Genomic DNA, 22,645 nt, shown 5'->3' on the forward strand with positions numbered 1-22,645 from the left:
GGTCGAGAATTACACCAAATAAAGATATATAACTATAGTTAATATAGTATTTTATGCTATTTAAATGAATTGATTCGATTATAGCAAATGGAAAAAAAAAAGATGGGCCTGAGCCCGGGATTGACGGGGACCTCGCGCAATAATGCTTTGGGTGAACCCTAAGCGCGAATCATACTGTGTTTTTGTTAATGAATGAACTTGATTGATTGTGGAGCTGAAGAGCTTCTTACCCACTAGACCACCCAGGCGATTGATGTCTAATGACCACATTTTAAACATGAAGTTCTTGGACTTCCGAGTTTGGCTCTCATAAACATCACCATAACCGGGGCAGTCGTTGCCAAGCTTTGTGGCTACCATCGTCATACTTCCCCAAACCACGATGACATAGCCGGTCTAATTTCCCCATATAATTGGTCTCCAGAAATAAATGATCACGAGGCTTAGAAGGCCCAGACTCCATTGTCACCACTCGAGAGCGTGGAGTTCGGAGTTGATGTGCTGGCCAACAGCAACGATGAACCATCCGGACAAGCCGTGGCTGAACCAAAAGCTGCGAAACCCGTGGCAAATTCCCCGGATTTTTCCCGTTTGCGTGCAGAAATAAGCAACAACCGTGAAGAGCGTCTTGCTCGCGTCTTGGATCAAGGGTGTCGATATGCTGATCAATAGCAGCGATGAATCACCCGGACAAGCCGTGGCTGAACCAGCGAACCTATCAAATCTAAAGCAAATTCCCCGGATTTTTCTCATTTTGTGGACATAAGTGACGGCTGTGATTGAGCTTGCTCGGATTTTGGATCAACGAGTCATCGGTATGATGCGGCCTGTCTGGATCGTACGAATGGTGCCAAGAAACCCCAGGACTCGGCTTTCGTCAGGGTTTCTTGGCCATGGTTTCTTGGCCAGGGACTGTATAAGAAGGTTGATCCCGGAACAGCTTGGATTTCCAATGATCAATTGCTAAGTATCAAATATCATTGTCAAATAGTACTTGCTGGCGCTATGTTCAATAAGATCTTCAAGAAACGTCCACAGGACCTCTATGCAGATCCTCAGGACCCTAGGAGTTCAATGTCCATAAATGAACACGAGAAGGGCCCCAATGATCTCGTCGATACGGCTGTGCCGTTCCTCACATGGCGCTCGTTCATTATGTGCATCCTCGTCTCTATGGGCGGTTTCCTTTTCGGTTATGACACTGGTCAGATCTCCGGCTTCCTGGAGATGAAAGACTTCCTTCATCGCTATGGTGAACTTCAATCAGATGGAACCTATCACTTTAGTAATGTTCGCTCCGGTCTCATTGTTGCCTTGGTAAGTGGTGCGTTCTTCGCTATTCATTGCTTATATGCTAACATATCCACCTACAGCTATCAGTTGGTACTCTGATCGGAGCTCTAATCGCCGCACCCATCGCCGACCGCTTGGGCCGAAAATGGTCTATCACTTGGTGGGCTCTGATGGTGTGTATTGGAATCACCATTCAGATTTCCTCGCCTACTGGCAAGTGGTACCAGGTTGCCATGGGTCGTTGGGTTGCTGGACTGGGAGTTGGTGCAGTTTCCCTCCTGGTACCTATGTATCAGGCCGAATCAGGACCGAGACACATTCGAGGATCGTTGATTAGGTATGTTGAACAAACACCATCCCAGACTGTAGTCATCACCTTCTAACTCTTCCCAGTACATATCAGCTATTTATCACACTTGGAATCTTCGTTGCCAATTGTATCAATTTTGGAACCGAAGATCGCCCCGACACCAGTTCATGGCGTATCCCTATGGGTATCACCTATGTTTGGGCCTTCATCCTTGGTTTCGGTATGATGTTCTTCCCTGAAAGCCCACGCTATGACTACCGCCACGGTAAGGTGGATAAAGCTAAGCACACACTTACCAAAATCTACGGTGTCCCTCATAACCACCGCGCTCTCCACGTCGAGTTCGATGAAATCAGACAGAAACACGAGGAGGAGCAGCGCAACGGCCATATTAGCTGGTTCCAGATGTTCCGTGAGCCGACCATGGCGTATCGGATTCTTGTTGGTGTCGCCCTACAAGCTCTGCAGCAGCTGACAGGTGCCAATTACTTTTTCTATTATGTAAGTTTTGAGATCTTGTTATAGCACCTAGAAAAAGAAACCAACTAACACCTACTAGGGCACAACAATCTTCAATGGCGCTGGAATCAAAAACAGCTATGTCACCCAGATGATCCTAGGCGGCGTTAACTTCGGAACAACATTCCTCGGTCTTTACCTAATTGAACACTGGGGCCGACGCCGTTCTCTCATCACCGGCGCTCTATGGATGTTCGTCTGCTTCATGGTCTTCGCCTCTGTGGGCCATTTCTCCCTAGATCGCGAGGAACCAGAACGAACAAAATCCGCCGGCGTAGTCATGGTCGTCTTCGCCTGTCTTTTCATTCTAGGCTTTGCCAGTACATGGGGTCCCATGGTATGGACGATCATCGCCGAGTTGTATCCCTCGCAATACCGTGCACGCGCCATGTCTCTGGCAACTGCATCGAACTGGCTCTGGAACTTCCTCCTTGCCTTCTTCACTCCATTTATTACCGGCGATATTGACTTCCGCTTCGGATATGTATTTGCCGGATGTCTGTTCCTTGCAGCGACTCTGGTTTACTTCGCCGTTATCGAAGGAAAGGGCCGTACACTGGAGGAGATTGATACTATGTACCGCATGGGAGTGAAGCCGTGGCAAAGCTCGAAGTTCAAGTTCCCTGCTAATCCAGATGTCACCCGGAAATCTTTGAATAAGGAGGATGCTCCTGGTTCGTCTCATGTTGCTGATACTACTACAGGGCTGCAGGAGGATGGGTCGTGGATGCCCGAGACACGTGCGTAAACTTGAAGATGGCTATATATTTGCGTAAGATGTTGTTAGACAGTGCAGCTACGTACAATAGTCTTGCTTATTTTTCTTTCTTTATTGTTTATTCGGCCAGTCAGTTACTTTGAAGCGTATAGCTTGATCTAATATATATTTTCAATTTTTCCTTTCGTGCTGCTAAAGGTTGTCCTATGTGATACAGTCACGGGAGTAATTGCACCTGCCCACCGATTAGACTATATAATATTCTGCCGGATTAAAAAGCTCCATACAACATATCAATAGTATTTATCTCTACAAGAATAGTCAGCTGCTTATACGGAGCACTCTTAGTGGTCTAAGAGTGAACAATACAGCCTTTTAGTCGCAAAAAAAGCAGCTTCGTGTACTATTTCTAGCACGCGTTTTAAGAAGGCGGCATGGCGGTGAAGGGCCAAGGGGTGCAATTACTATGTCCAGTCACTGTATTATTCTCTAGAGGACCAAGTCAACCTTGTCTGTCGACCTTTTCACAAGAATTCCATCCAAGTACTGCGTCAACTCCTCCAAATCTTCAAGTTCACCCACCCATCCAATATATTGATCCGGGCGAACAACTACCAGAGCCCCACGAGCCCGGTCAACCCCCCATTTTTCATATGCTGTTCCATCACAATATCGATCAAATATGCAAGCCTCATCACACCAAATCTTGTCATATGCCCATCCTTTCACCGGATCGAATGGACGCAGAACCTCTGGGAAATCAAAGAATTCCACGTCTTTCCACGGCGAAGAATGGACGGTAAGTACGTCAATAGGACACTGGAATCGACCAGCAATCTCCAAGTAGCGACCGAAGGGTGAAATGCTCGATCCAGACTGTCCATCTAAAGCCTGACCCAACGCCTCAATGCGTTGCTTCTGCATTGAGTCTCGCATATCCCCAGCTAAAACAAGAATGCGGAAGCGCCCATCACTTTCCAGCGCTCTTGTTGTCCATACTGTACCGCCATCAGCCTGATTGCGAAGCTTTGCTGGTCGGACCCTCTCCCCAGGAATCATATGCCGTGCAAAAGCAAATTCAGCATCGTCTTCAGCCCTGCGAACAAGACTGCTTGCGGGGTAAAAGACCTTCCACCCATCAGCGAAGTCCTCAAACTTCCCCGCAATAAGGGCCATATCCGAAGCTTTCGTATCCGCCATTTCGGGTTTGGGATCATTGAACATAGGCGACCAATGACGATCGAGCTCAAGCAACATTTCCGCAAGCGGGTGTCTCTCCGAAGCATAAGTCTCGAGAACCTCAGGTTTGAGAGTACCCGCCACAGTAAGGGCAACCTTCCACCCAACGTTGAACCCATCTTGCATACTCATATTCATTCCAAGACCCATCTTAGGCGAGTGCGTATGCACCGCATCACCGGCAAGGAAGATACGGTTACCTTTCGTGGATTGCGAGGCAATCCGCTGCCCGACTTGGTAGACGGTCCACCAGTTAGATTCTTTGAAGTCGAAGGTAAAGGGGGCGAAGATGGCTTGCATGCGCTCCCGGATTAGCTCCGGCGTGATTGTTGAGCGGTCGAATCGGTCGGTTGTGCCTGCTTCGCAGGTTTGCACGGGGACGTAGAAGCGGACTAAGCCGCGTTCGCGTGGGATTACTAGGATTGTGCCTGCGGCGCTGTTCACGATGCTTAAGCGACGGACGTCCGCTGTTGGGAGTTTGAGTTAGTGGATGTGTTGGGAGAATAGCGTGCACAATGGGTAGTGCTTACGGAAATCGCTGAGGGGTATCACGTCTATCACGCCCCTGTATACATAGTTATATTATATTAGCTGTTGTAGCGTGCTTGGATGGTGAATACTGCTGACCATATATGGTCCGTGTTGGAACCTTCCACGGGGATGTTTAGCTGTTTCCTCGTCCAACTGTGGGCACCGTCGCACCCGATCAGATATTTGGCCTTGATAGTTTCAATCTGCGTCTTTTGTGGTTTTCTGCGTGGGGCCAGATCGGCCCAGTCATCAGGAAGCAAGTCCTCGCGGTTCACCTCATTCCCAGTAGTTTCACACCCATCTTTGACTTTCGAATCATCTTCACCAAGAACTCGGACCTTGACGGTGATAGGATATGAGTTGGGATCATTACTCAATTCCTCGTCATATTCTAACGACTCGGCGATCACGCCCCGTTCCACGTCAAGATCAGAGTGTTCCCGAATACTATCGAGGATGAACCGCTCGATACGTCCCTGGTTCAAGCATGTGTTGAGGAAGGGCGACTCGTCGACCCTGGCAACGTTAATGAAAGCCTGTCTGATAAGCTTTCCCTGTGGACCTGGAACCTATTTGCTGGCATCGTCAGCCAGGCCCTAATTTCGGTGGAAACAAGCGAGTACACACCCAGATGTTTGCTTCGGTGCTGGTGGATCCTTCCTGCAGAACACGGTGTTGGAACCCCATGCTATCAAACAGCTCCAGCGTGCGTGCACGAAGCCCGTCTGCATGCCCTAGGAAGACTTTCGTATTACGCTTGTCGATAATACGTGCGTTGATTCCATAGCGAGCCATCCAGTAGGCTGCCATCAGGCCGGATGGACCGGCGCCGATGATGAGGCTGCGAGAATATTAGACCATGCCAGGAAAGAGGAGTATAGTACCTACACATCGGCTTGGGAATGAGTAGACTCTTCTTTGTCCATGGCGCACGGCAGGATATCTCGATATATTGGAGTATATGCTGAATGCTGACCCGTGAATGTAAATAAGGACGACCATCCGTCCGATACAGACGCCCTTTTATATAAACGGATATGGCATACTGCGCTGTCACAGAATCCTAACGCAAAGCCAGCCTCGTATAAGCTGACTCAAAGCGCAGGCAATCACGAGGTCCGGGAGCTACAAGAATCTCAAACTCATCCCTAATCCTAGGGTCTTCCGTGTTGATTTGTAAAATGATTTCTGTCGTAAACACGAAATAGGTGCTTATCGCAAGGCCTGGCGGATATACTTTGATATCCAGGTCATATCAGTCAGGTGTCATAGTTTCCTTTCTGTTGTGTCATGGAGGTCCAGAAGCTGAGAGGAACTGGTCAATTTTAATGTGCACACGTGGCGTAAGCTGACCTGTTGCTCAACCTGGCTTGGTTTGTTTGAATTTGAGGTGGCTGATCTTGCCTGGAATTCCCCCGAGAACAAGTCGTTGGAGGTAAAGCTCTGCGGCCTTGAAAGGCCGTAGACCCTTCGAATATTTGAATGCTTATTTTAATAATATGAGCCAAGAAAGCAGCATAAATGGTCCGATGCGAGAAACGCCTTCAAAATTTCATTTTGGACTGGGATGGTCTCATCTTTCTAGGTGATCCTGGCTGATGATAGTCACTTTCCGGGGAAGCACAACAAGGGTCTGGGGTATATATGTATTCGAATGAGAGATTGTATGACGGCATAATAGTAGCCAAGGTGTGGCTCAACGTCCATACCATACAGCCATTCCACATTTTAACAGAAACAACGATGCCTATACATGTATCACATAGATGTATAGTTCAAATATACTTCACACGTGACTTGATATTTTCTCCGGCGCTACTCTTCTTCCGGCACACCGAGATGAAGGTTGACGTTGAATTCCCCCAACGCGTTCCGGGGACTACGTTCTGTGGGGGTCACGTTGTAATTTCATTGGAACTGCCATTCCACTTATATTCGCAGATTTATAATTGTCATTGTGTCCACGGGGTTCAGTCTTCCCTCGGATTGGCTTGATTAGGGAATCCGAGGTGCGGTCATCTGCACGTTTGTAAGCGCTGAGTTGTTCAAGAAGGCCTCCCGAGGTCCAGGGCACCAATTCTATCAAAACTGCTTATTTTTTTCTGTTGTCCAGCTGATCATCGGCACGGTTATTGAGGAGCCATAGATGGAAATTCGGCTAATTTCTCTCCGTGAAAAGGCTGGTTGCGAGTCGGAGCAGCGTCCTCCGGGCGGCTCCCGGTGTATACTAATAGAACATGTGGATGTCGAACCGGAAGAGTGTCGGAAAATGCGGGCCATTGAGCTCACCAACGGGAGAAACGGCTATTGATGCAGGTCGGGAAATAGGAATTCAAAGACATGAAAGATACATGTATAGAAGTAGTTGACTTGACAAGTAAAAAGTCCGTCAGTATATAATGTTTTTCATACATAGTAGATAGATATAGCTGAGCGCCCCTCGTTGCTGACTCAGCCAATGATGCAATGACTAGATAAGACAATATATACAAGTTGAAGACAATTGCATTGATTTAGCCTGTAAAATGGTACATAGAGACTCTGGTAAATAGAATACCCCAATAAATTCTCTGTTAAATGTGACCTCTGTAAGTTGCTGTTCAGTTGAGCTGCAAGCCACCAGTCCGCCCCCCACCCGACATCATACCCCCACCAACAAATACGTTCCCCTCCCTCTTCTCTTCCTCTCTCTTTCATCATCCTCCAAATCATTCCCTTTACTCAAAAATGTACGTGTCTACCTGACTTCCAGTGGTTTTCATCTCTAACAGTATTAGAATCCGCCATCATGGGTTACACTGATCTGGACCAGTTGGCTGTCAACACCATTCGCATTCTTGCGGTATGTTGATCTTCTCCGGGCAATTGCCCCTCTGTTGAATGCGTTCAATTGGAGCAATATTGGGGTCTTTGGCCTCATATGAAGCTTCAATCCGTACAATCGAAGAATTCTGACTGACATTTCACCATCAGATTGATGCCACCTCCAAGGCCAACTCCGGTCACCCCGGTGCCCCTATGGGCATGGCCCCTGTGGCCCACGTTCTGTTCAACAAGTTCATGAACTTCAACCCCAAGAACCCTGATTGGGCTAACCGTGATCGTTTCGTTCTCTCGTATGTGCTTTCCCCGTCTGAATTGAGGCTGGTTATGGGTTGGCAACGACCTTTCCATCTGAAACGCCAATGACCATGCTTTTGGAATACCAGCTGATCTCAAATTGAATAGGAACGGCCACGGCTGCATGCTGCAGTATGCTCTGCTCCACTTGTTCGGATATGAGCTCACTTTGGATGACCTGAAGAACTTCCGTGTAAGTTTCTCTGAGCCATATACCGCACTCTTTTACTCATTCCATTAGCAACTCGGCAGCCCCACCCCCGGTCACCCCGAGGCTCACGACACCGCCGGTGTTGAGGTCACCACTGGTCCTCTTGGCCAGGGTTTCGCCAACGCTGTCGGTCTTGCGATGGCTCAGGCCCACACCGGTGGTGTCTTCAACAAGCCCGGCTTCGACCTTTTCAACAACTACACCTACATGTTCTTCGGTGATGGTTGCGCTATGGAGGGTATTGCCAGCGAGGCCGCCTCTATGGCTGGTCACCTCAAGCTTGGCAACCTGATTGCCATCTACGATGACAACCACATCTCCATTGGTAGGACTCGAATACCTCGAAAGCTAGATATGAAAGACTAACATCTTATCTCCATAGATGGTGACACCAAGTGTGCCTTCACTGAGGATGTCATGAAGCGCTTCGAGTCCTACGGTTGGCACACCGAGTGGGTTAAGGATGGTGACAACGACCTCGCGGGTATCGAGGCTGCCATCCGCAAGTGTCAGCAGGTTACTGACAAGCCCTCCGTCATTAAGTTGACCACCACCATTGGCTACGGCTCCAAGCTTGCCGGTACCGGTGGTGTCCACGGCAACCCTCTTAAGGCTGACGACGCCCAGGGCGTTAAGAAGCTGTTCGGCTTCAACCCCGAGGAGAGCTTCGCTGTTCCCCAGGCCGTTTACGACATGTATCACAAGCACGCCGCTGAGGGTGCTGCCAAGGAGCAGGAGTGGAACCAGCTCTTCGAGAAGTACCAGGCCGAGCACAAGACCGAGGGTGCTGACCTCGTTCGCCGTCTTTCCGGCAAGCTCCCCGAGGGCTGGGAGAAGAAGCTCCCCGTCTACAAGCCTACTGACGCTGCCGTCGCTTCCCGCAAGCTGTCCGAGGCCTGTCTTGAGGCTATCCACGATGTCATTCCCGAGCTGGTCTCTGGTTCTGCTGATCTGACTGGCTCCAACAACACCCGCTGGAAGAACGCTGTTGACTTCCAGCCCCCTGACCTTGGCATCGGCGAGTGGGCCGGTCGCTACGTTCGCTACGGTGTGCGTGAGCACGCCATGGCTGCCGTCATGAACGGTCTCGCTGCCTACGGCACCATCATCCCCGCCGGTGGTACTTTCCTGAACTTCGTCTCATACGCCGCCGGTGCCCTCCGCCTGTCGGCTCTGTCCCGCGTTCGTGTCATCCACATCGCTACCCACGACTCCATCGGTCTGGGTGAGGACGGCCCCACTCACCAGCCTATTGAGACTCTGGCTCACTTCCGTGCTCTGCCCAACTGCATGGTTTGGCGTCCCGCTGACGGCAACGAGACCAGCGCTGCCTACTACTCCGCCATCACCTCCAAGCACACTCCTACCGTCATGGCTCTGACCCGCCAGAACCTGCCCCAGCTTGAGCTCTCCACTCTTGAGAACGGTATTAAGGGAGGTTACGTCGCTGTTGACACCCCCAACGCTGCCGTCACCATTGTCTCCTCTGGCTCTGAGGTCAGCATCGCCATTGAGGCTGCCACATACCTCCAGGAGAAGCACGGTGTTGCTGCCCGTGTTGTGTCCATGCCTTGCTTCGAGGTCTTCGATGCCCAGAGCAAGGAGTACCGCCTCCAGGTTCTGCCCGATGGCATCCCCGTGCTGTCCGTCGAGGCTCTTTGCACCATGGGTTGGGAGCGCTACTCTCACGAGCAGTTCGGTCTCAACCGCTTCGGTGCCTCCGGCCCCTACAAGGAGGTGTACGCCGTAAGTTACCTTCACTTATTATCCTATGACTTTTTACTAACAATCCGTAGAAATTCGAGTTCACCCCTGAGGGCATCAGCAAGCGTGCTCTTGCTACCATCGAATTCTACAAGGGCCACACCGTGCGCTCCCCCATTAACCGTGCTTTCCAGCAGATCCTGTAAGGAACGGAACGAATATGACGTAACAAAATGTTTTGGTTTTTTAATAGGGGCGCTATGGCCCTCTAGATATACAAGAATGCGAATAGAGCACTCTATTGTTCACTTTTCAAATCAGTAACCCTAAAGTAATCCGTCAGAAAAGATAGCGTCCAATAGTAACCTTGTTTCTTTCCCTATCTTCTATGGTCTTACCCTTAAACTTCATAATCATATCATTATCTATCAATCACAATTCCCCCCATTTCTTCTTCTGCATTTCTACAACATCCCGCAACATCTCCTCTTTATTCTTCCTCTTTTCAGGGGTATAAAGTCCATAAGCATCTTCAGTCTGCTTCACAACCAAGTCCTTCCACGCCTGCTCACCCTCAATATCAACCTGCCCCAACTCGCCCCACACATTCTGAATTGTCGGTGCAAGCTTCTGCAAAAACGCCCCAATCCCACCCTCCCCACCACCAGCATGATAACTCTCAAATACACCAGTAGAAGCCCACCGCGGCCCCAAACTAGCCGTAACAAGAGAATCCAAGTCCTTCGCAGAGACAACCCCCTCCCCAACAAGATAACACGCCTCCCTCAGAAGCGCAAAAGCAAGCCTATTCCCCACAAATCCAGGAATCTCCTTGTTCAGCGTGATAGGCCGGTAGTGCTGCGCAGCCGGCTGATCCCCACCAGCACCAGCACCAGCCGAAACCTTAGGACCAGGTACATCGGCAAAATACCTCTTCACAAACTCGACTTCCTCGGCACTAGTCTCAGGCCCAGGCACAATCTCCATAAGCGGCATCAAATGCGGCGGATTGAACGGGTGCGCGACGAGCAAGCGCTCGGCAACACGGTCCGCAGCCTCGCACGCAGCTCCTTGCTCCGACGCGGGGATTCCAGACGAACTGCTCCACAAATGCGTATCGGGCCCAGCAAGACCAGCGATTTCCTTCCAGAGCGCCTGTTTCGAGGCCGTGACTTCCGGGCTCTGTTCCTGCACGATTGTCGCGTTTTGGATAGCTTCTGGCAGGATGGTTGCTAGTTTTAGGCGATTTGTGCGGATCAGATCGTCGATTATGGTGGTTGAGTCTGGGGAGTCCAGAAGGGCGGGGAGTGTGCTCCGGATCTGGGACTCGTAGTCGGGGCGCGGGTCGTAGACTGCTATGCTGGTGTCTGCGCGCCGCAGGTGCATGGCTAGCATTGAGAGGCCGATTGTGCCTAGCCCTAGTAGGGCGATTCGGTGGGGGTATTCTGCTGCCATGGCTTTTGTGGGAGGTTCCTAGAGGGTTTGAGCTGTAAAATGGTGTTTGGAAGGGAGTTGGGGGGTTATAGATGGTCCGGGATGTTCGCCGATTAGTGGGGACTGGAGGGGCTATGCGGGGGACCCGCGGACCGAGGAGGTTGTATTGCCCGATCAGAATATAGCGTCGCAGGGAAACAGGTGTCTTCACTTACGTATATTTGTATACTATAGAGGCATAAAAGGGAAAGACTCGATGCATAACATTCACTCTCAAGGCATAATGCGCTAACCATATATGGTTAGAGTTGATCTGTGTTCATGGTGGGGTAGGTTTTTTAGACCGTGATGGCTTTGGTCCTAAATTTACGAGGCATTCTGTTTGATCTATATTGAAGAATCCCAATATATGGAGTCCTGTTGGTTAGGTCTAAAAAAACATCCAAACAGACTACCAGAAAGATCGCCAAAAAGACATCACAAGGCCACATAAGCGGCCCGACTATTCTTGTATCGATCAAAGGAAACATATTGCTCAACTTGAGCAAAGCTTCAACCTATTTACCTCTAATTTTTCAGATTCCCTCAGCATTGTATCATCTGATAAGGCCAAAGCTCTGTTGCTAATGCGCCTTTAATCTTCCAAGCACAAACCTTTCCTCCCATCTTCACTTCACCTAGCCTACATATTTTCACCACCTCTCCCAATTTCTCAGATGGCTCAACAAAAGACATCTCCGCTAAAGACCTATTTTGACGAGATAGAAGAGACCAACGGTGATGACGAATGCAAAGCTTGGTTAAGTAGAGCTTTTGATTCAAGGGACGAATTAGCAATTTTTGTTGCTGGGCGCCTTGGAGGAGGAACTGGAAAATATGTTGAATTTCTTAAGGGTTCCTTCAACTTCAGCTTCCGATTCGGCTTCAGCGATGGACGGAATGCCATTATTCGGTTCCCAAAACCAGGACACGGCTACAGCTTACAGGGACGAAAAGGTCCTGAATGAGATCCAGATCATGGAATACCTCCGCCAAAATACTGATATTCCTATACCTCGTGTTCACAGCTGGGGCTTCACTGCCGAGAGTCCACAAGACCTTGGTCCATTCATCATCATGGATTATGTTAAAGGAACGCTTTTATCGACTGTCTTAAAGAAACCGGATCAAGAAGATATGGTTCTAAACCCGGATATCGACAAGACAATATTAGACAAGATATATTATCAAATTGCCCATTATATATTCCAGCTTTCTCAACTTGCTTTTACTTGGATCGGAGCTATCTCAAAGGATCCCACTTCAAGTGCATGGCATGTTACCGGACGACCCCTGACATACAACATGAACGAGTTAGCTACTGTGTCCGGCTACCCCGAAGATAAATTTCCAACAGCACCGTTCGACCGCGCAAGCGAGTATCTAAGATCCGTCGCGAACGAGCACCTAACGCACCTTTGGACCCAGCGCAATCTAGCCGATAACCCAGAAATCGCCCAGAAACGGTTCATTGCCCGACATAGATTCGCACAGCTAATTCCAAAGTACTATTCCGAGGATAGCAGACTATTTATACCTTTCTGTGACGACATGCGACCATCGAATATGGCTTATAGACCCGCAAACCCTCGAGATGACCGCCGTACTCGATTTCGAGTTCACAAATGCCATGCCGGCCGAGTTCACGTATGACCCGCCCTGGTGGCTGTTACTCGCCGGGCCGGAAGTGTGGCTTGAGCGCTGCTCGATGGAAGGATTCGTGACCCTCTATGAGCCGAGAATGGAGCAGTTCTTGCGGGCGTTGGAACGAGTGGAAAATGAAACGGCGGTAGAGTGCGAGCAACCCGGTGGACTGGCTCTTTCTGCCCGGATGCGCGATTCGTGGAACATTGGGCGGTTCTGGTTCGATTATGCGGCAAGGAAGAGCTTTGATGTGGACTCTATCTATTGGGCTGCGCTGCACGACGAGGGTGCGGGTGTTGAGTTGCTTGATGAGAAGGTGCGTGCGGAGATGGAGTCGTTTACGCGGATTAAGATGGAGCAGCTGAAGGCGTATAAGGAGGAGTGTACGGCTCGGTTTTCAAAGACGTAGTGGATATGTAGAGATGCTATCAGGATCTGTTATCGATGGTTTTTGTTTTGTTTTTACAAGCAGAAATTGTGTATGGTGATGGGCATGGAAGATTGGCAAGGCGGCCGTGTATTTTCGGGTTAATGTTATGTCAAATGCTAAGATGGATTGTTTCATGTAGCGTGAGACATATGTACATAAAAAGGTCGTCTGCAGAGTTCATGCTTTTTATCGTCTTCGTATAATAATACAACATAGAGCATTCAAGAACACATTGGATGGTTATCTCTTCAGAACGTCATGTTTTCAGTCCTAAATTTTACATATGGTTTTTGTCTGATCTATATGTAAAGTGCGTTTAGCAGGAATTGATGGAATGACTCGGATCAAAAAGATTTCTTCTGGCTGAGCCTCACTATGGATATCTGATTGGCGCCACGACACGCGGTACCAGCTATGCACTGCCTAAGCCTTTGAAAAAGCAACATCCCCCCAACCCTCCCATCCCCCAAATGTCACTCTTACCACATTCCAATTTTCACTTTGTCCCATCATGTCTGATCCTTTCTCTGCCGCCGGTAGCGCTGTTGGTATTATCTCACTCGGTCTGCAAGTCTGTGGGGAGATTGTTTCATATTGCCAGAGATGGCGGGGTTTCGACGATGATATCCAAAATCTCAGTCAGAAAGCCAATGGACTTTGTGTATCACTGAGATATTTGGAAAAACTGATCGAAGACATCCGCACTGCTGACCCTGTCATTGCGAGCGACCTTGAAGAGAAGATGAAGAGCATCGAACATGCGATGAAACGGCTCAAGAGAGCGGTAGATCGATATTCATCTCCCGCATCCAACACAGACCCATTCCGGTCCCAGATCAAAAAGGCGGCATATCCATTCCGAAAGGATGGGTTACGTGACATGGCAAGTGATCTAGAGAGTGTGCAGGGAATGCTCAATACGGCGTTACATATGTGAGTTTGTTGCTTTTTGACTGCTTGGAGTTGAAGCAAGCTCGTGAGAATAATATAACGGTGCTAACTAAATACCAGCTATTCGGCACAAAGCAGTCGAACTGCACTGATGGCGATGGGGAACTTGACTCGAGAGATACAGAAAATGGTATTCCCTCCTATACCCATACTCAGGGTCATACTAACTGATGTCAGCAATTGGCCATCCAAGATCAGCCAAGGCAATATATGCAACCGCCAAGCTCACTACAGTCATGGGATGCCCAAAACGAACAGTTGAGCTCATCTTTGCAAATCGGCATGCAAGTTGGCCAAATGATAAACACCACTTCTGTCGAAACCAACCATGGTGGAACCTGCTCGTATTCATGCAGAACAAAAACAGCCTGTGGAGCATCAACTACTTGCCAGAATTGCAATCTGGCGAAGACTCGATCTAAATCTCATTCACGCCAACTCTACAAGCAAACAGAAGTCATCAAGCTATCTTACTCCTATTGTAGTACTATGATAGGCCTTGCTATCCGAGCCTCGTTCTCGCTCACAAGGGGAGCTGGGGGGTATTCGATTGCCCCTTTGCTATATTTACAGCCTTTAGTGCACAAAGATGATAGTCAAGGATACCGTATTTTATCTGAGTTGGACAGGATTAAATATGTAACAACAGATGAGTTTGGATTAGCCATCGATCGCACGATACAACAATTGCAAGAAGCATTCGATCTACAGAAGGCAACTCCATTTGAAGTGACTTGGACTTCCTCCAAGACCGAGATTTCAACTTTCGATGTAGGTGCTATATATCCTCTAATCCCAGAAAATCCTCTATCTCACATAATATAGTGTGCTTTCCTTTATTTTCCGATCGGAGTGTCAGATCCGATGGATCGGATGGGGCACTATTCCAGACTTCTCATCTTCTTATTGGACTGTGGTTCCAGGCCAGGCCATGGGTCAGAATTTGTGTTATCCCATCTTGGGAATGACCTCGCTCTTTTCGGGCAATACGCTTTGCGATCGCGGCTATCCGAACTGGACTTTTTCCTCACCATCTACCCTCCTCGTTCTCCAGTCGAGAAACAGGATATGCGGGACCTGATTTCCCGAGGAGATGACTGTATGTTCTCTTTTCCTATTCGATGAATCTTAAACTAATTTGCTTCAAAAGCAATAAAAATACCAAATATTGTGTGGGCAATTCTCACAGAGTCGGAAGATGTATTAAGAGATGCCCTCAACTCAGGAGCTTCCCCAAATGACGTAATACACGGTTACCCTTTGATTGATTATGCATTTGGGTGGCCAAAAGGGATTCAGATCTTAATAGAAGCAGGCGCAACTCCAAATGCCCCTCATTATAGCTTCCCTTATGTTGAAGACAACGACAACGAGGATACTTATCATTCCATCAAGCTTCTCCTCGACGCTGGATGGCCATTGAGTTGGTGGAGTATTTCAGAATGCCAAAGTGTCGAAGGCAGCAGCAAAATAAAATCACTTCTCATCAATGAATTAGCTGCACGCTATCAGAGACTTTGGCATTTGGCCAAGGCTTATTTCCCCACTAGTCAACTTCCGAAATTGATCTCAGAAGACGAGAAGACGGGCGAAACTTCAATACTCGATATACACGCCAAGGAGATATATGACCGACTGGTAGACCGAGGGATATCCATTGATCTAACCCTACAGTTTGATAAAGAATCTGTTTATCATTTCCCACTCTTCTCTGCTGAGACGCTAGAGGAACTATACCAAAGCGGCTTCAAGGGCGTTACCCAACTAGACTCCCGAGGGGTTATGCCTCTCATGATCGGAGCTGACGATATGGGAGAGGGTATAAAGCGAATGGCTTGGCTGGTTTCAAAAGGTGTGGATCCATATCAGGAAGTATCAGGAACCAGTGCAAGTGAAGCACATTCTCTCGGGTTGCTGATTATTAATTATTTCTTGCACAATGTCATCTATTCCAGTCGACTCAAGTTAGAACCCCACAAAGAATATCGAGCTTGGAAACAGAATGTCTTGGAATCCGGGAAGGAGGGTTTTCTCCTTCCTTCTGTCCAGGATGGATGTGTCTGCGCGTGCTCTCCCGGCGGGTGTACTACGATGTCGGTATTGTTACGACATATCGTCCGTTTGTTTTCCACCCACAAGATTGAAGAACCCAGCTTTTGGTTCCGAGAGTTAATCCAATTCTTCCTTTGGTGGACCAGAGAAGATACGGAAATTGGCTGGGAGGTGATCCGATTTCTGACCTTTGATGCATTGGGTCTGAACCATTCGTGTTGCATCGAAACAGAAGGGTATTGGTCGGACTGCTACAAGCTCGAAAGTAGAGCAGGTGAAGAGGTTGCAGAGATTCGTGACGAGGAGAAGTTTAAAAATAATGGAACTCGAAAAACTTCTCGATGAACTCAAGATCAAGTTCGATGATCTTGGTCTCTCTGTGATGGAATTTTTGGAAGGATACTGGTATACTCGTATGATCGATGTTCTCTCCCAACGCGATCCCTACGATGAGGAATATTCCATTGAATTAAGACGAATTGGCGTTGATCTGGAACTGGATGAGGGTGATGTCCATGACAGGGCATCTCTGCTTATTGGCTTAAGGGTGCGTGAAGTCAGTGCATAGAGTCAGACATTGCTATCTACATTATACATTTCTGGAGTCAGTATTAGTGTAACACGTAACACAATGTAATTGTGTCAGACCGGTCCCCTAGCATGTCTGGATTTTTCACCGAATGATATATAGTACTTGGTTTCTACCACGATATTTGGAGTTGAGTGCACATTGCATAATCTCAGGGCGTGAAAAATTCAACGCGCATACCACGAGACAAAGAACAATAGAACACACAGCAAAATAAGGAGTGGAAGAGAAGGAAAACTACGTTTCATATGGAGTGGGGAGAAAAAAAAGAAGAAAGGCGTACTGTTAAAATGCAAAGCCCGAGAAACGAGACCCAGCAGGATATTTAGTTGTCTCCCTTTATGCTCGTCACGTATCACCATTTTCCAAGTCCGCAAACGCAAGTCCCGTAACGTGATCGAGTTCCATAAGCTCATCCGCGACGGGTAAAGATTGCCCAAAGATATTATCCCATTCAACCCAGTCAAAGTTGAAACTCGGATCGATCATGAAGGGGGCAGAGCGCTCAGAAGCGGGCAATACATTCGGATCAGCGGTGTCCATGAAGTGAACCGTAGGAGAGTTGAGGGTGGTCGGGAGAGTACGTGCGGAGGAACGAGCAAAGGCCAAGTCGGCAGCAAACGCCGCGCTAGTAGGTGCAGTCGCGGTTGTGGATGACATGGATTGGAAATGAGGCGCATTTGCAAAATCAGACTCGCTTGGCCAGTCTTGTCCCATCCGGGGCAGTTGCGGGTTCAGACCGGCTTTCTGCCAGGCCTTTTGGCGTAGACGACGGATCATGTCCCAGGCTTCACGGCCGCCGTTCCTTAACGGACGCTGTATGAAAATGTCATCTCCGCCACTTACGACGCCCCCGTCTGGTCCGGAAAGCGATAGGATTTGATCGACAAAGCCGCGTGATACGGAGGCTTCGGGGCTATATGGTCGTTCGTACAGGTCGATGAGAATAATCCTAGATCTAGTTAGCATGGCTATTAACTCGAGATTTTGACATACATCATTGCATGCATGGGCTGGTGGTTCCTTGGCGATAGTCAGTTGAATTCTTATTTAGAAAATTGGAATTCTCACCCTGGCCAGCCCCATTGGAACGGCTGAAAGTCGGGATCTGTTGCCAGTCGGATAAACTTCTCCATGAATGCGTAGCAATGCCGTAGCGCACTATTTCAATTAGATTCAATAGCTCAATGGGTCGTGATGCTTACCTTTGACGTGCTACAGGCCAGATTCGACTTCGAGGATTTCTGAGGAATGGTTGGTATGCAACACAAAATGCCTACATCCGTGTTAGTGCCGAACGGGAGTTCTGCATAAAAAAGAGGACCTTATCAATGAATAACGACAAAATAATCCTGGCCCATTTATGAAACGCGACGAGGACTACTGAGTGATATTGCTCCGGGCAGCCAGATGGACCTTCAATGGGCAGTTCCTCCGCAGGGGAACGAGGAGCTCGTCTTGAAGACGCTGCCGACTTTTCAGTTGCAGTTGTCTCTGGAATTCTGCTTATGATGGAGTTGAGCTTGACTTGAAGATCGTGAAGGACGGAGCGGAGCTCCACCATATCCCCTCTTGTTAAGGGTTTCGTGCCCAGCTGGATTTTTAGTATTCTACGAACAGACTCTGCGAAAAGGTTAGTCCATGCCCCTAAGGTCTAGGCCTAAGATCACTCACGGGCCATTATGCATTTGCCCTTTGCGGATAAATAATACACGTTCACCATCGACGGCCCACCACAGACAGTCGGGTCGTCTGGATTATCGGGTGGTCGCTGGCCACAGGCAACCGCTTGTTCATACTGTTTGGCTTCGGCAGTACCCACTAAGGTGTCCTTGACCTCGCTCGTCTCACGAACATCCCAGTAAGTCTCATCGGTCAGCAATGGCGGAAGCCCACTTGACATCGCGATAACGCCATCCATATGCATGATGTGCCACCACAATCGGCGTCGAAACTCTGCCTCATATGGGTCGATATTAAAATGGGAGGGATCGCGATGTAACCCCAAGGTCTGCGCCACTCTCACTGCTAAACTGACAAACAAACTACTCGCCAGGGGTTCTTCCTCTCTTGACAAAATTGTCTGCGCAATGAGATAGGCTGCCAGACCGTGAAGCGTGACACTGTGGGGAAACGAGATCTTCGCCAACCAACAAGTAACCTCTTCGCTATACTTTGTCGAGAGGATAGCTCGCGAAGAAGTATTGAACTCTGTCTCCATTGTTCTCATGGAAATCGAAACTGAGCCTCCAAACCATATTGCGTATAAGAGCGGAATGAAAGAAGGAGTGGGGCACGGCTCCCCCGTATAACTTTTGCAGTCGTACCAGTCCCAAAAGGCGTTGTAAAGTTTTAAGATCATCGGAGGGTGAATAGTAGGACTCAATGAGTGGACGCCTGACATGAATCCCCTGTAGAGGATATCGCTTTGCCATTTTGTCGGAACATGCTTAAGAGTATCTGGCTCCACCGCTTTATCATTCACCGAGAAATGGCGCGATGGGATGCAAACGGCTTTCTGGATGGGTTCTGAGAAGCCGAATGGAAAGGGAGAGCGCGTGGCCTGGCTGGTGTTTTGGCTGCTTATCGATTCCTTCCGCTGTCTTTGCTCGCTAGAAACCGAATCAGTTGCGATATGATCACTACGTGCTGTTAAGTCATGCGACCGATTCTGGTTCCCGAGCAATTGATTGAGCTCCTCCATTTCACGGGAAATGTAAGCCCAATACGTTGTTCCAACATATCTACGCCAAAGTTAGACATCCAAACGCACTCTAGCTTAGTGTGTCGATACTGACCTTGAGCTCCCGCCATCGCCCAAGGACATGTGGCCTAGGTTTGAAGTTTCCAGTGGATCTACGAGATCTGTAGTCTGGCCGTTTGGGATGGGAAACTCATCGCTGCTACACTCAGCAGCAGCGCTGAGCGGACTACCCGGTTGCGCGATCGATTTGCTGCGAAGATTGCCTTCTTCCAGGGGTACCGTTTCCGCGCTAGGCTTTGATACAGGCGCTTGAACCTCCGCTGATTCTTGAGCCTTGTTATCCCTCTTTAGCCGCTCAACAAGCGATACAAGTTGAGCCAGATGAGCTTCGACTGCGCTCAAATCTGTTTTCTGCACATTTGATAATGGCGCAGGCCTCGAATGGTCATGGGTCGGCTCGTCTGTATTTTCCTGTTCAATCTGTCTCCGCCGTTTGTTTTTATTCACCCGGCGGGTACGACTGGATCGAGCGTCATCTTGCCGTGGTTCCGCGTCGTACATGCATTCGGTATTGTTTTTCGTGCAGTTTCCGCATACTGGAAGTATCTGAAAAGGAATGTTAAATTCGCAATTTATCATGGGCTAAGGAAACCAAGATCACCTTGTCGCATTTGACTTTGCGCCGACGACATGTTTGACAGCTATAGCTCACACGTTTCCGGGTAATCTGCGGCGGCGACCCTCGCGGTTGGGTGGTGCTAGACGGGTTGGAAGATTTCGCCTCAGGCGGCATATTCGACGCGCGTGGGTTGGCAATTTATCTGCGTCTTGCCATTTGTGCAATCCAGTGACCAAGTGAAAGTGATATGCGCGGATAATCGAAGAATTATCCGGCGCGTGGAACAATCCAGCCAGTCTGGGGAAATTATTACTCAGCAATACGAATCCCCCACCTAAACCTTTTTAAACCTTTCACCACAACCAACAACACACACTATTATTCAACTACCTACTCCATCATATGCCGGCAGTTTGCCCTACAAAGCCAAGAAACTCTATTGGAGCAAGATGATAGGCTCTTGGTAGCCATTGAAGCTCTCCAGACGCAGGAACTACTCTGAATTCGTAAAGCAACACTGGTTTAATATACCATAACCACACCCCGATTGGAAGTGTAGCTACACCAATCAATTAATACGCCAATTGTCATCAATTAGCAATTTCTTGGGAATTGTATCTGAAATGAAGTCCAATGATGGATTGACGTAGAGCAGCGTCTAGACGAGTAACAGTGAGAGAAATGGCCAATTTTCTACTCACGTTCAATCGGCTGGGCCTAATCTAATGGTCTCTCATTCAATTTGAAGATTGAAACTTCGAATTCACCAATTTCAAAGGCACATTCCCACATTTTGTAATCGCGGCGTGTATGTTGTCATTTGTATCCCCAGCTCCGGAAGAGCCCAACATATCCAAGCGCCGTCAGCGGAAAGACATTGCTCTGCCAGCTTCCAAGGTTCCAATTCGAGAAGATCAAGTCCAACGGGCGGTCATGTGCCCTCTACTCTCACGATATATATTTCAGATTCGCAGCTAGGGAATGCGACGGGTTGGGCAGCCTTGACGGTTAATCGAGTATGGCGTGGCGTTCGGAATGTTGGTACTTGTAGGAGTAGAGATTATGATAACCCCGTCTCTCAAATTCTTGCGTTATGATGTGAACGAAGTAGTTTTAAGAGAAAGGAAAGCTTTGCGGTTCTTATGAGATGTTTCTACCGTGACAACAGCCGTGCCTTGGCAAGGAATAATGATACATGTCCGATACCTATTCGAACATATTCTCGGCCGAGTAGATTTCTATTTTTATACAGCGCGGGTCATACATAGTTTTTGCCCGGTTTTGGGGCCTAAAAACCCCGGTAACCCATGTTGATTTCTTCGTCAAATTACTATGACTTAGCAATTTAGCACGTGTAGACAAGCCTCCGGAGCTATTGAAGCCTTTCGTAACCGACCTGCAATGCTGAGCCCGGCCTGAGTAGGCAACGAGCGACCACGCGTCGTAAGCTAGACCAAAAACTGAAATCTTATGCCGGCATTTGTTGGGGGAAAAATTTACCCCAAAAGTTTACCCCAAATTCCTTCCATATTCCATATGTTATTATTGAGTGCATCTAAGAGAAGAAAATCATGGAGAGCGTAAAAAAATCCTGTCTGAGCGGTCTCTGATTTTCGGCATTCTTTCCAATCTGCCCTAGCCAGCCCAAATTTTCTACTATAACCCGTAGCTCTGAGGGGATCGACAGCATCAACCACTTACAGGGCCAGCCCCTGATGTACAAGTACGAGGGTATTAGTATATGTAGTTTGTGAGTGGTTGATGCTGCTGATCCCCTCAGAGGCATGCCAAATCCGCTATAGCTTCATCGCATATCTTCCAACTAATCAGAGCCTGGATGACAGATGAGTTTTAGATACATTATTTTAGCGAGATCACCCTAGAGCTAACTTGGAATCTACAAGCTAACCAGTGGCTCATTCCAAGGTTTTCTCCTCGGGTGCCCCACCCTTGGCAATTACCTAATGTTATGGTTAAATCAGCCTCCAAAGCTTATCTGTGTTCAAAGATTTCTCGATCTTTGAGCCCCTCTACAAATATACATATTATTTTGTAGTTTTTTTTCAGCTCCCTTTGCCTGCTGATGTTTGAAGAAGAGTGTCGCTCTCATGCGTACATAGATTGGGGTTTATACCCACACCCGCATGCCACATCCACTTTGTCGGTGAACTAGAGCGCAGTTCTCGGCCGATGCTTGTTAAACAGAATTGTGTCGTTCTCGGCCGAGACTAGTGTCAATCAGCAAGGTGGGGAGCAGCTTTCTTCGCCAGTCACCACGAAAGCGCACAATGAATTTGGTCCCCGCATTTTAACAAATGCACCCCTACCCCACAACCCCCTATACCGAAAGAGCTCACCTGCTCTGCCGCAGTGTCTTTGTTTTGCGGTGTTCACCTGGGGTAATGGTTCACCCCGCATTGGTGCCTAGATCGTTTCTCCAGGGGTGCGCACAACGTAGAATCCTGTAGTTAGTATTTATATGTGATCTTACCTCTCATCAAAGATCCTATGCTCCTTTTATAACTTCAATCTCACAAT

At 48.4% G+C, this 22,645-nt stretch overlaps 7 protein-coding genes across 7 annotated transcripts; 4 read left to right on the forward strand and 3 right to left on the reverse strand.

The window, feature by feature from the left end:
• Positions 1-1,005: 1,005 nt before the first annotated feature.
• N7479_008854 (sugar porter family MFS transporter) lies at positions 1,006-2,870 on the forward strand (the record flags this gene model as incomplete). The annotated part of the gene is made up of 4 exons (XM_057256547.1): positions 1,006-1,317; positions 1,374-1,630; positions 1,687-2,104; positions 2,163-2,870. The coding sequence occupies 4 exons, from the start codon at positions 1,006-1,008 to the stop codon at positions 2,868-2,870; spliced, it is 1,695 nt and encodes a 564-aa protein (XP_057104005.1).
• A 459-nt stretch (positions 2,871-3,329) lies between these two features.
• N7479_008855 (putative phenol 2-monooxygenase) lies at positions 3,330-5,536 on the reverse strand (the record flags this gene model as incomplete). The annotated part of the gene is made up of 5 exons (XM_057256548.1): positions 3,330-4,546; positions 4,610-4,644; positions 4,707-5,179; positions 5,238-5,451; positions 5,499-5,536. The coding sequence occupies 5 exons, from the start codon at positions 5,534-5,536 to the stop codon at positions 3,330-3,332; spliced, it is 1,977 nt and encodes a 658-aa protein (XP_057104006.1).
• A 1,862-nt stretch (positions 5,537-7,398) lies between these two features.
• Positions 7,399-9,851, forward strand: tktA (transketolase tktA; the record flags this gene model as incomplete). The annotated part of the gene is made up of 6 exons (XM_057256549.1): positions 7,399-7,452; positions 7,584-7,726; positions 7,839-7,923; positions 7,972-8,266; positions 8,324-9,687; positions 9,738-9,851. 6 exons carry the CDS (start codon positions 7,399-7,401, stop codon positions 9,849-9,851), a joined length of 2,055 nt encoding a protein of 684 aa, XP_057104007.1.
• A 226-nt stretch (positions 9,852-10,077) lies between these two features.
• N7479_008857 (uncharacterized protein) lies at positions 10,078-11,100 on the reverse strand (the record flags this gene model as incomplete). Its single annotated transcript, XM_057256550.1, has 1 exon — positions 10,078-11,100. One exon carries the CDS (start codon positions 11,098-11,100, stop codon positions 10,078-10,080), a length of 1,023 nt encoding a protein of 340 aa, XP_057104008.1.
• A 909-nt stretch (positions 11,101-12,009) lies between these two features.
• Positions 12,010-13,171, forward strand: N7479_008858 (uncharacterized protein; the record flags this gene model as incomplete). Its single annotated transcript, XM_057256551.1, has 2 exons — positions 12,010-12,584; positions 12,637-13,171. 2 exons carry the CDS (start codon positions 12,010-12,012, stop codon positions 13,169-13,171), a joined length of 1,110 nt encoding a protein of 369 aa, XP_057104009.1.
• A 532-nt stretch (positions 13,172-13,703) lies between these two features.
• Positions 13,704-16,763, forward strand: N7479_008859 (uncharacterized protein; the record flags this gene model as incomplete). The annotated part of the gene is made up of 6 exons (XM_057256552.1): positions 13,704-14,125; positions 14,204-14,273; positions 14,321-14,914; positions 14,969-15,242; positions 15,294-16,431; positions 16,505-16,763. 6 exons carry the CDS (start codon positions 13,704-13,706, stop codon positions 16,761-16,763), a joined length of 2,757 nt encoding a protein of 918 aa, XP_057104010.1.
• A 369-nt stretch (positions 16,764-17,132) lies between these two features.
• Positions 17,133-20,281, reverse strand: N7479_008860 (uncharacterized protein; the record flags this gene model as incomplete). Its single annotated transcript, XM_057256553.1, has 8 exons — positions 17,133-17,736; positions 17,781-17,807; positions 17,856-17,945; positions 17,990-18,060; positions 18,109-18,407; positions 18,459-19,528; positions 19,583-20,094; positions 20,150-20,281. 8 exons carry the CDS (start codon positions 20,279-20,281, stop codon positions 17,133-17,135), a joined length of 2,805 nt encoding a protein of 934 aa, XP_057104011.1.
• Between the last annotated feature and the right edge of the window lie 2,364 nt (positions 20,282-22,645).

This window comes from Penicillium vulpinum, assembly GCF_028829585.1.
Source record: "Penicillium vulpinum strain IBT 29486 chromosome Unknown utg000004l_segment0_segment0, whole genome shotgun sequence".
NCBI lineage: Eukaryota > Fungi > Ascomycota > Eurotiomycetes > Eurotiales > Aspergillaceae > Penicillium > Penicillium vulpinum.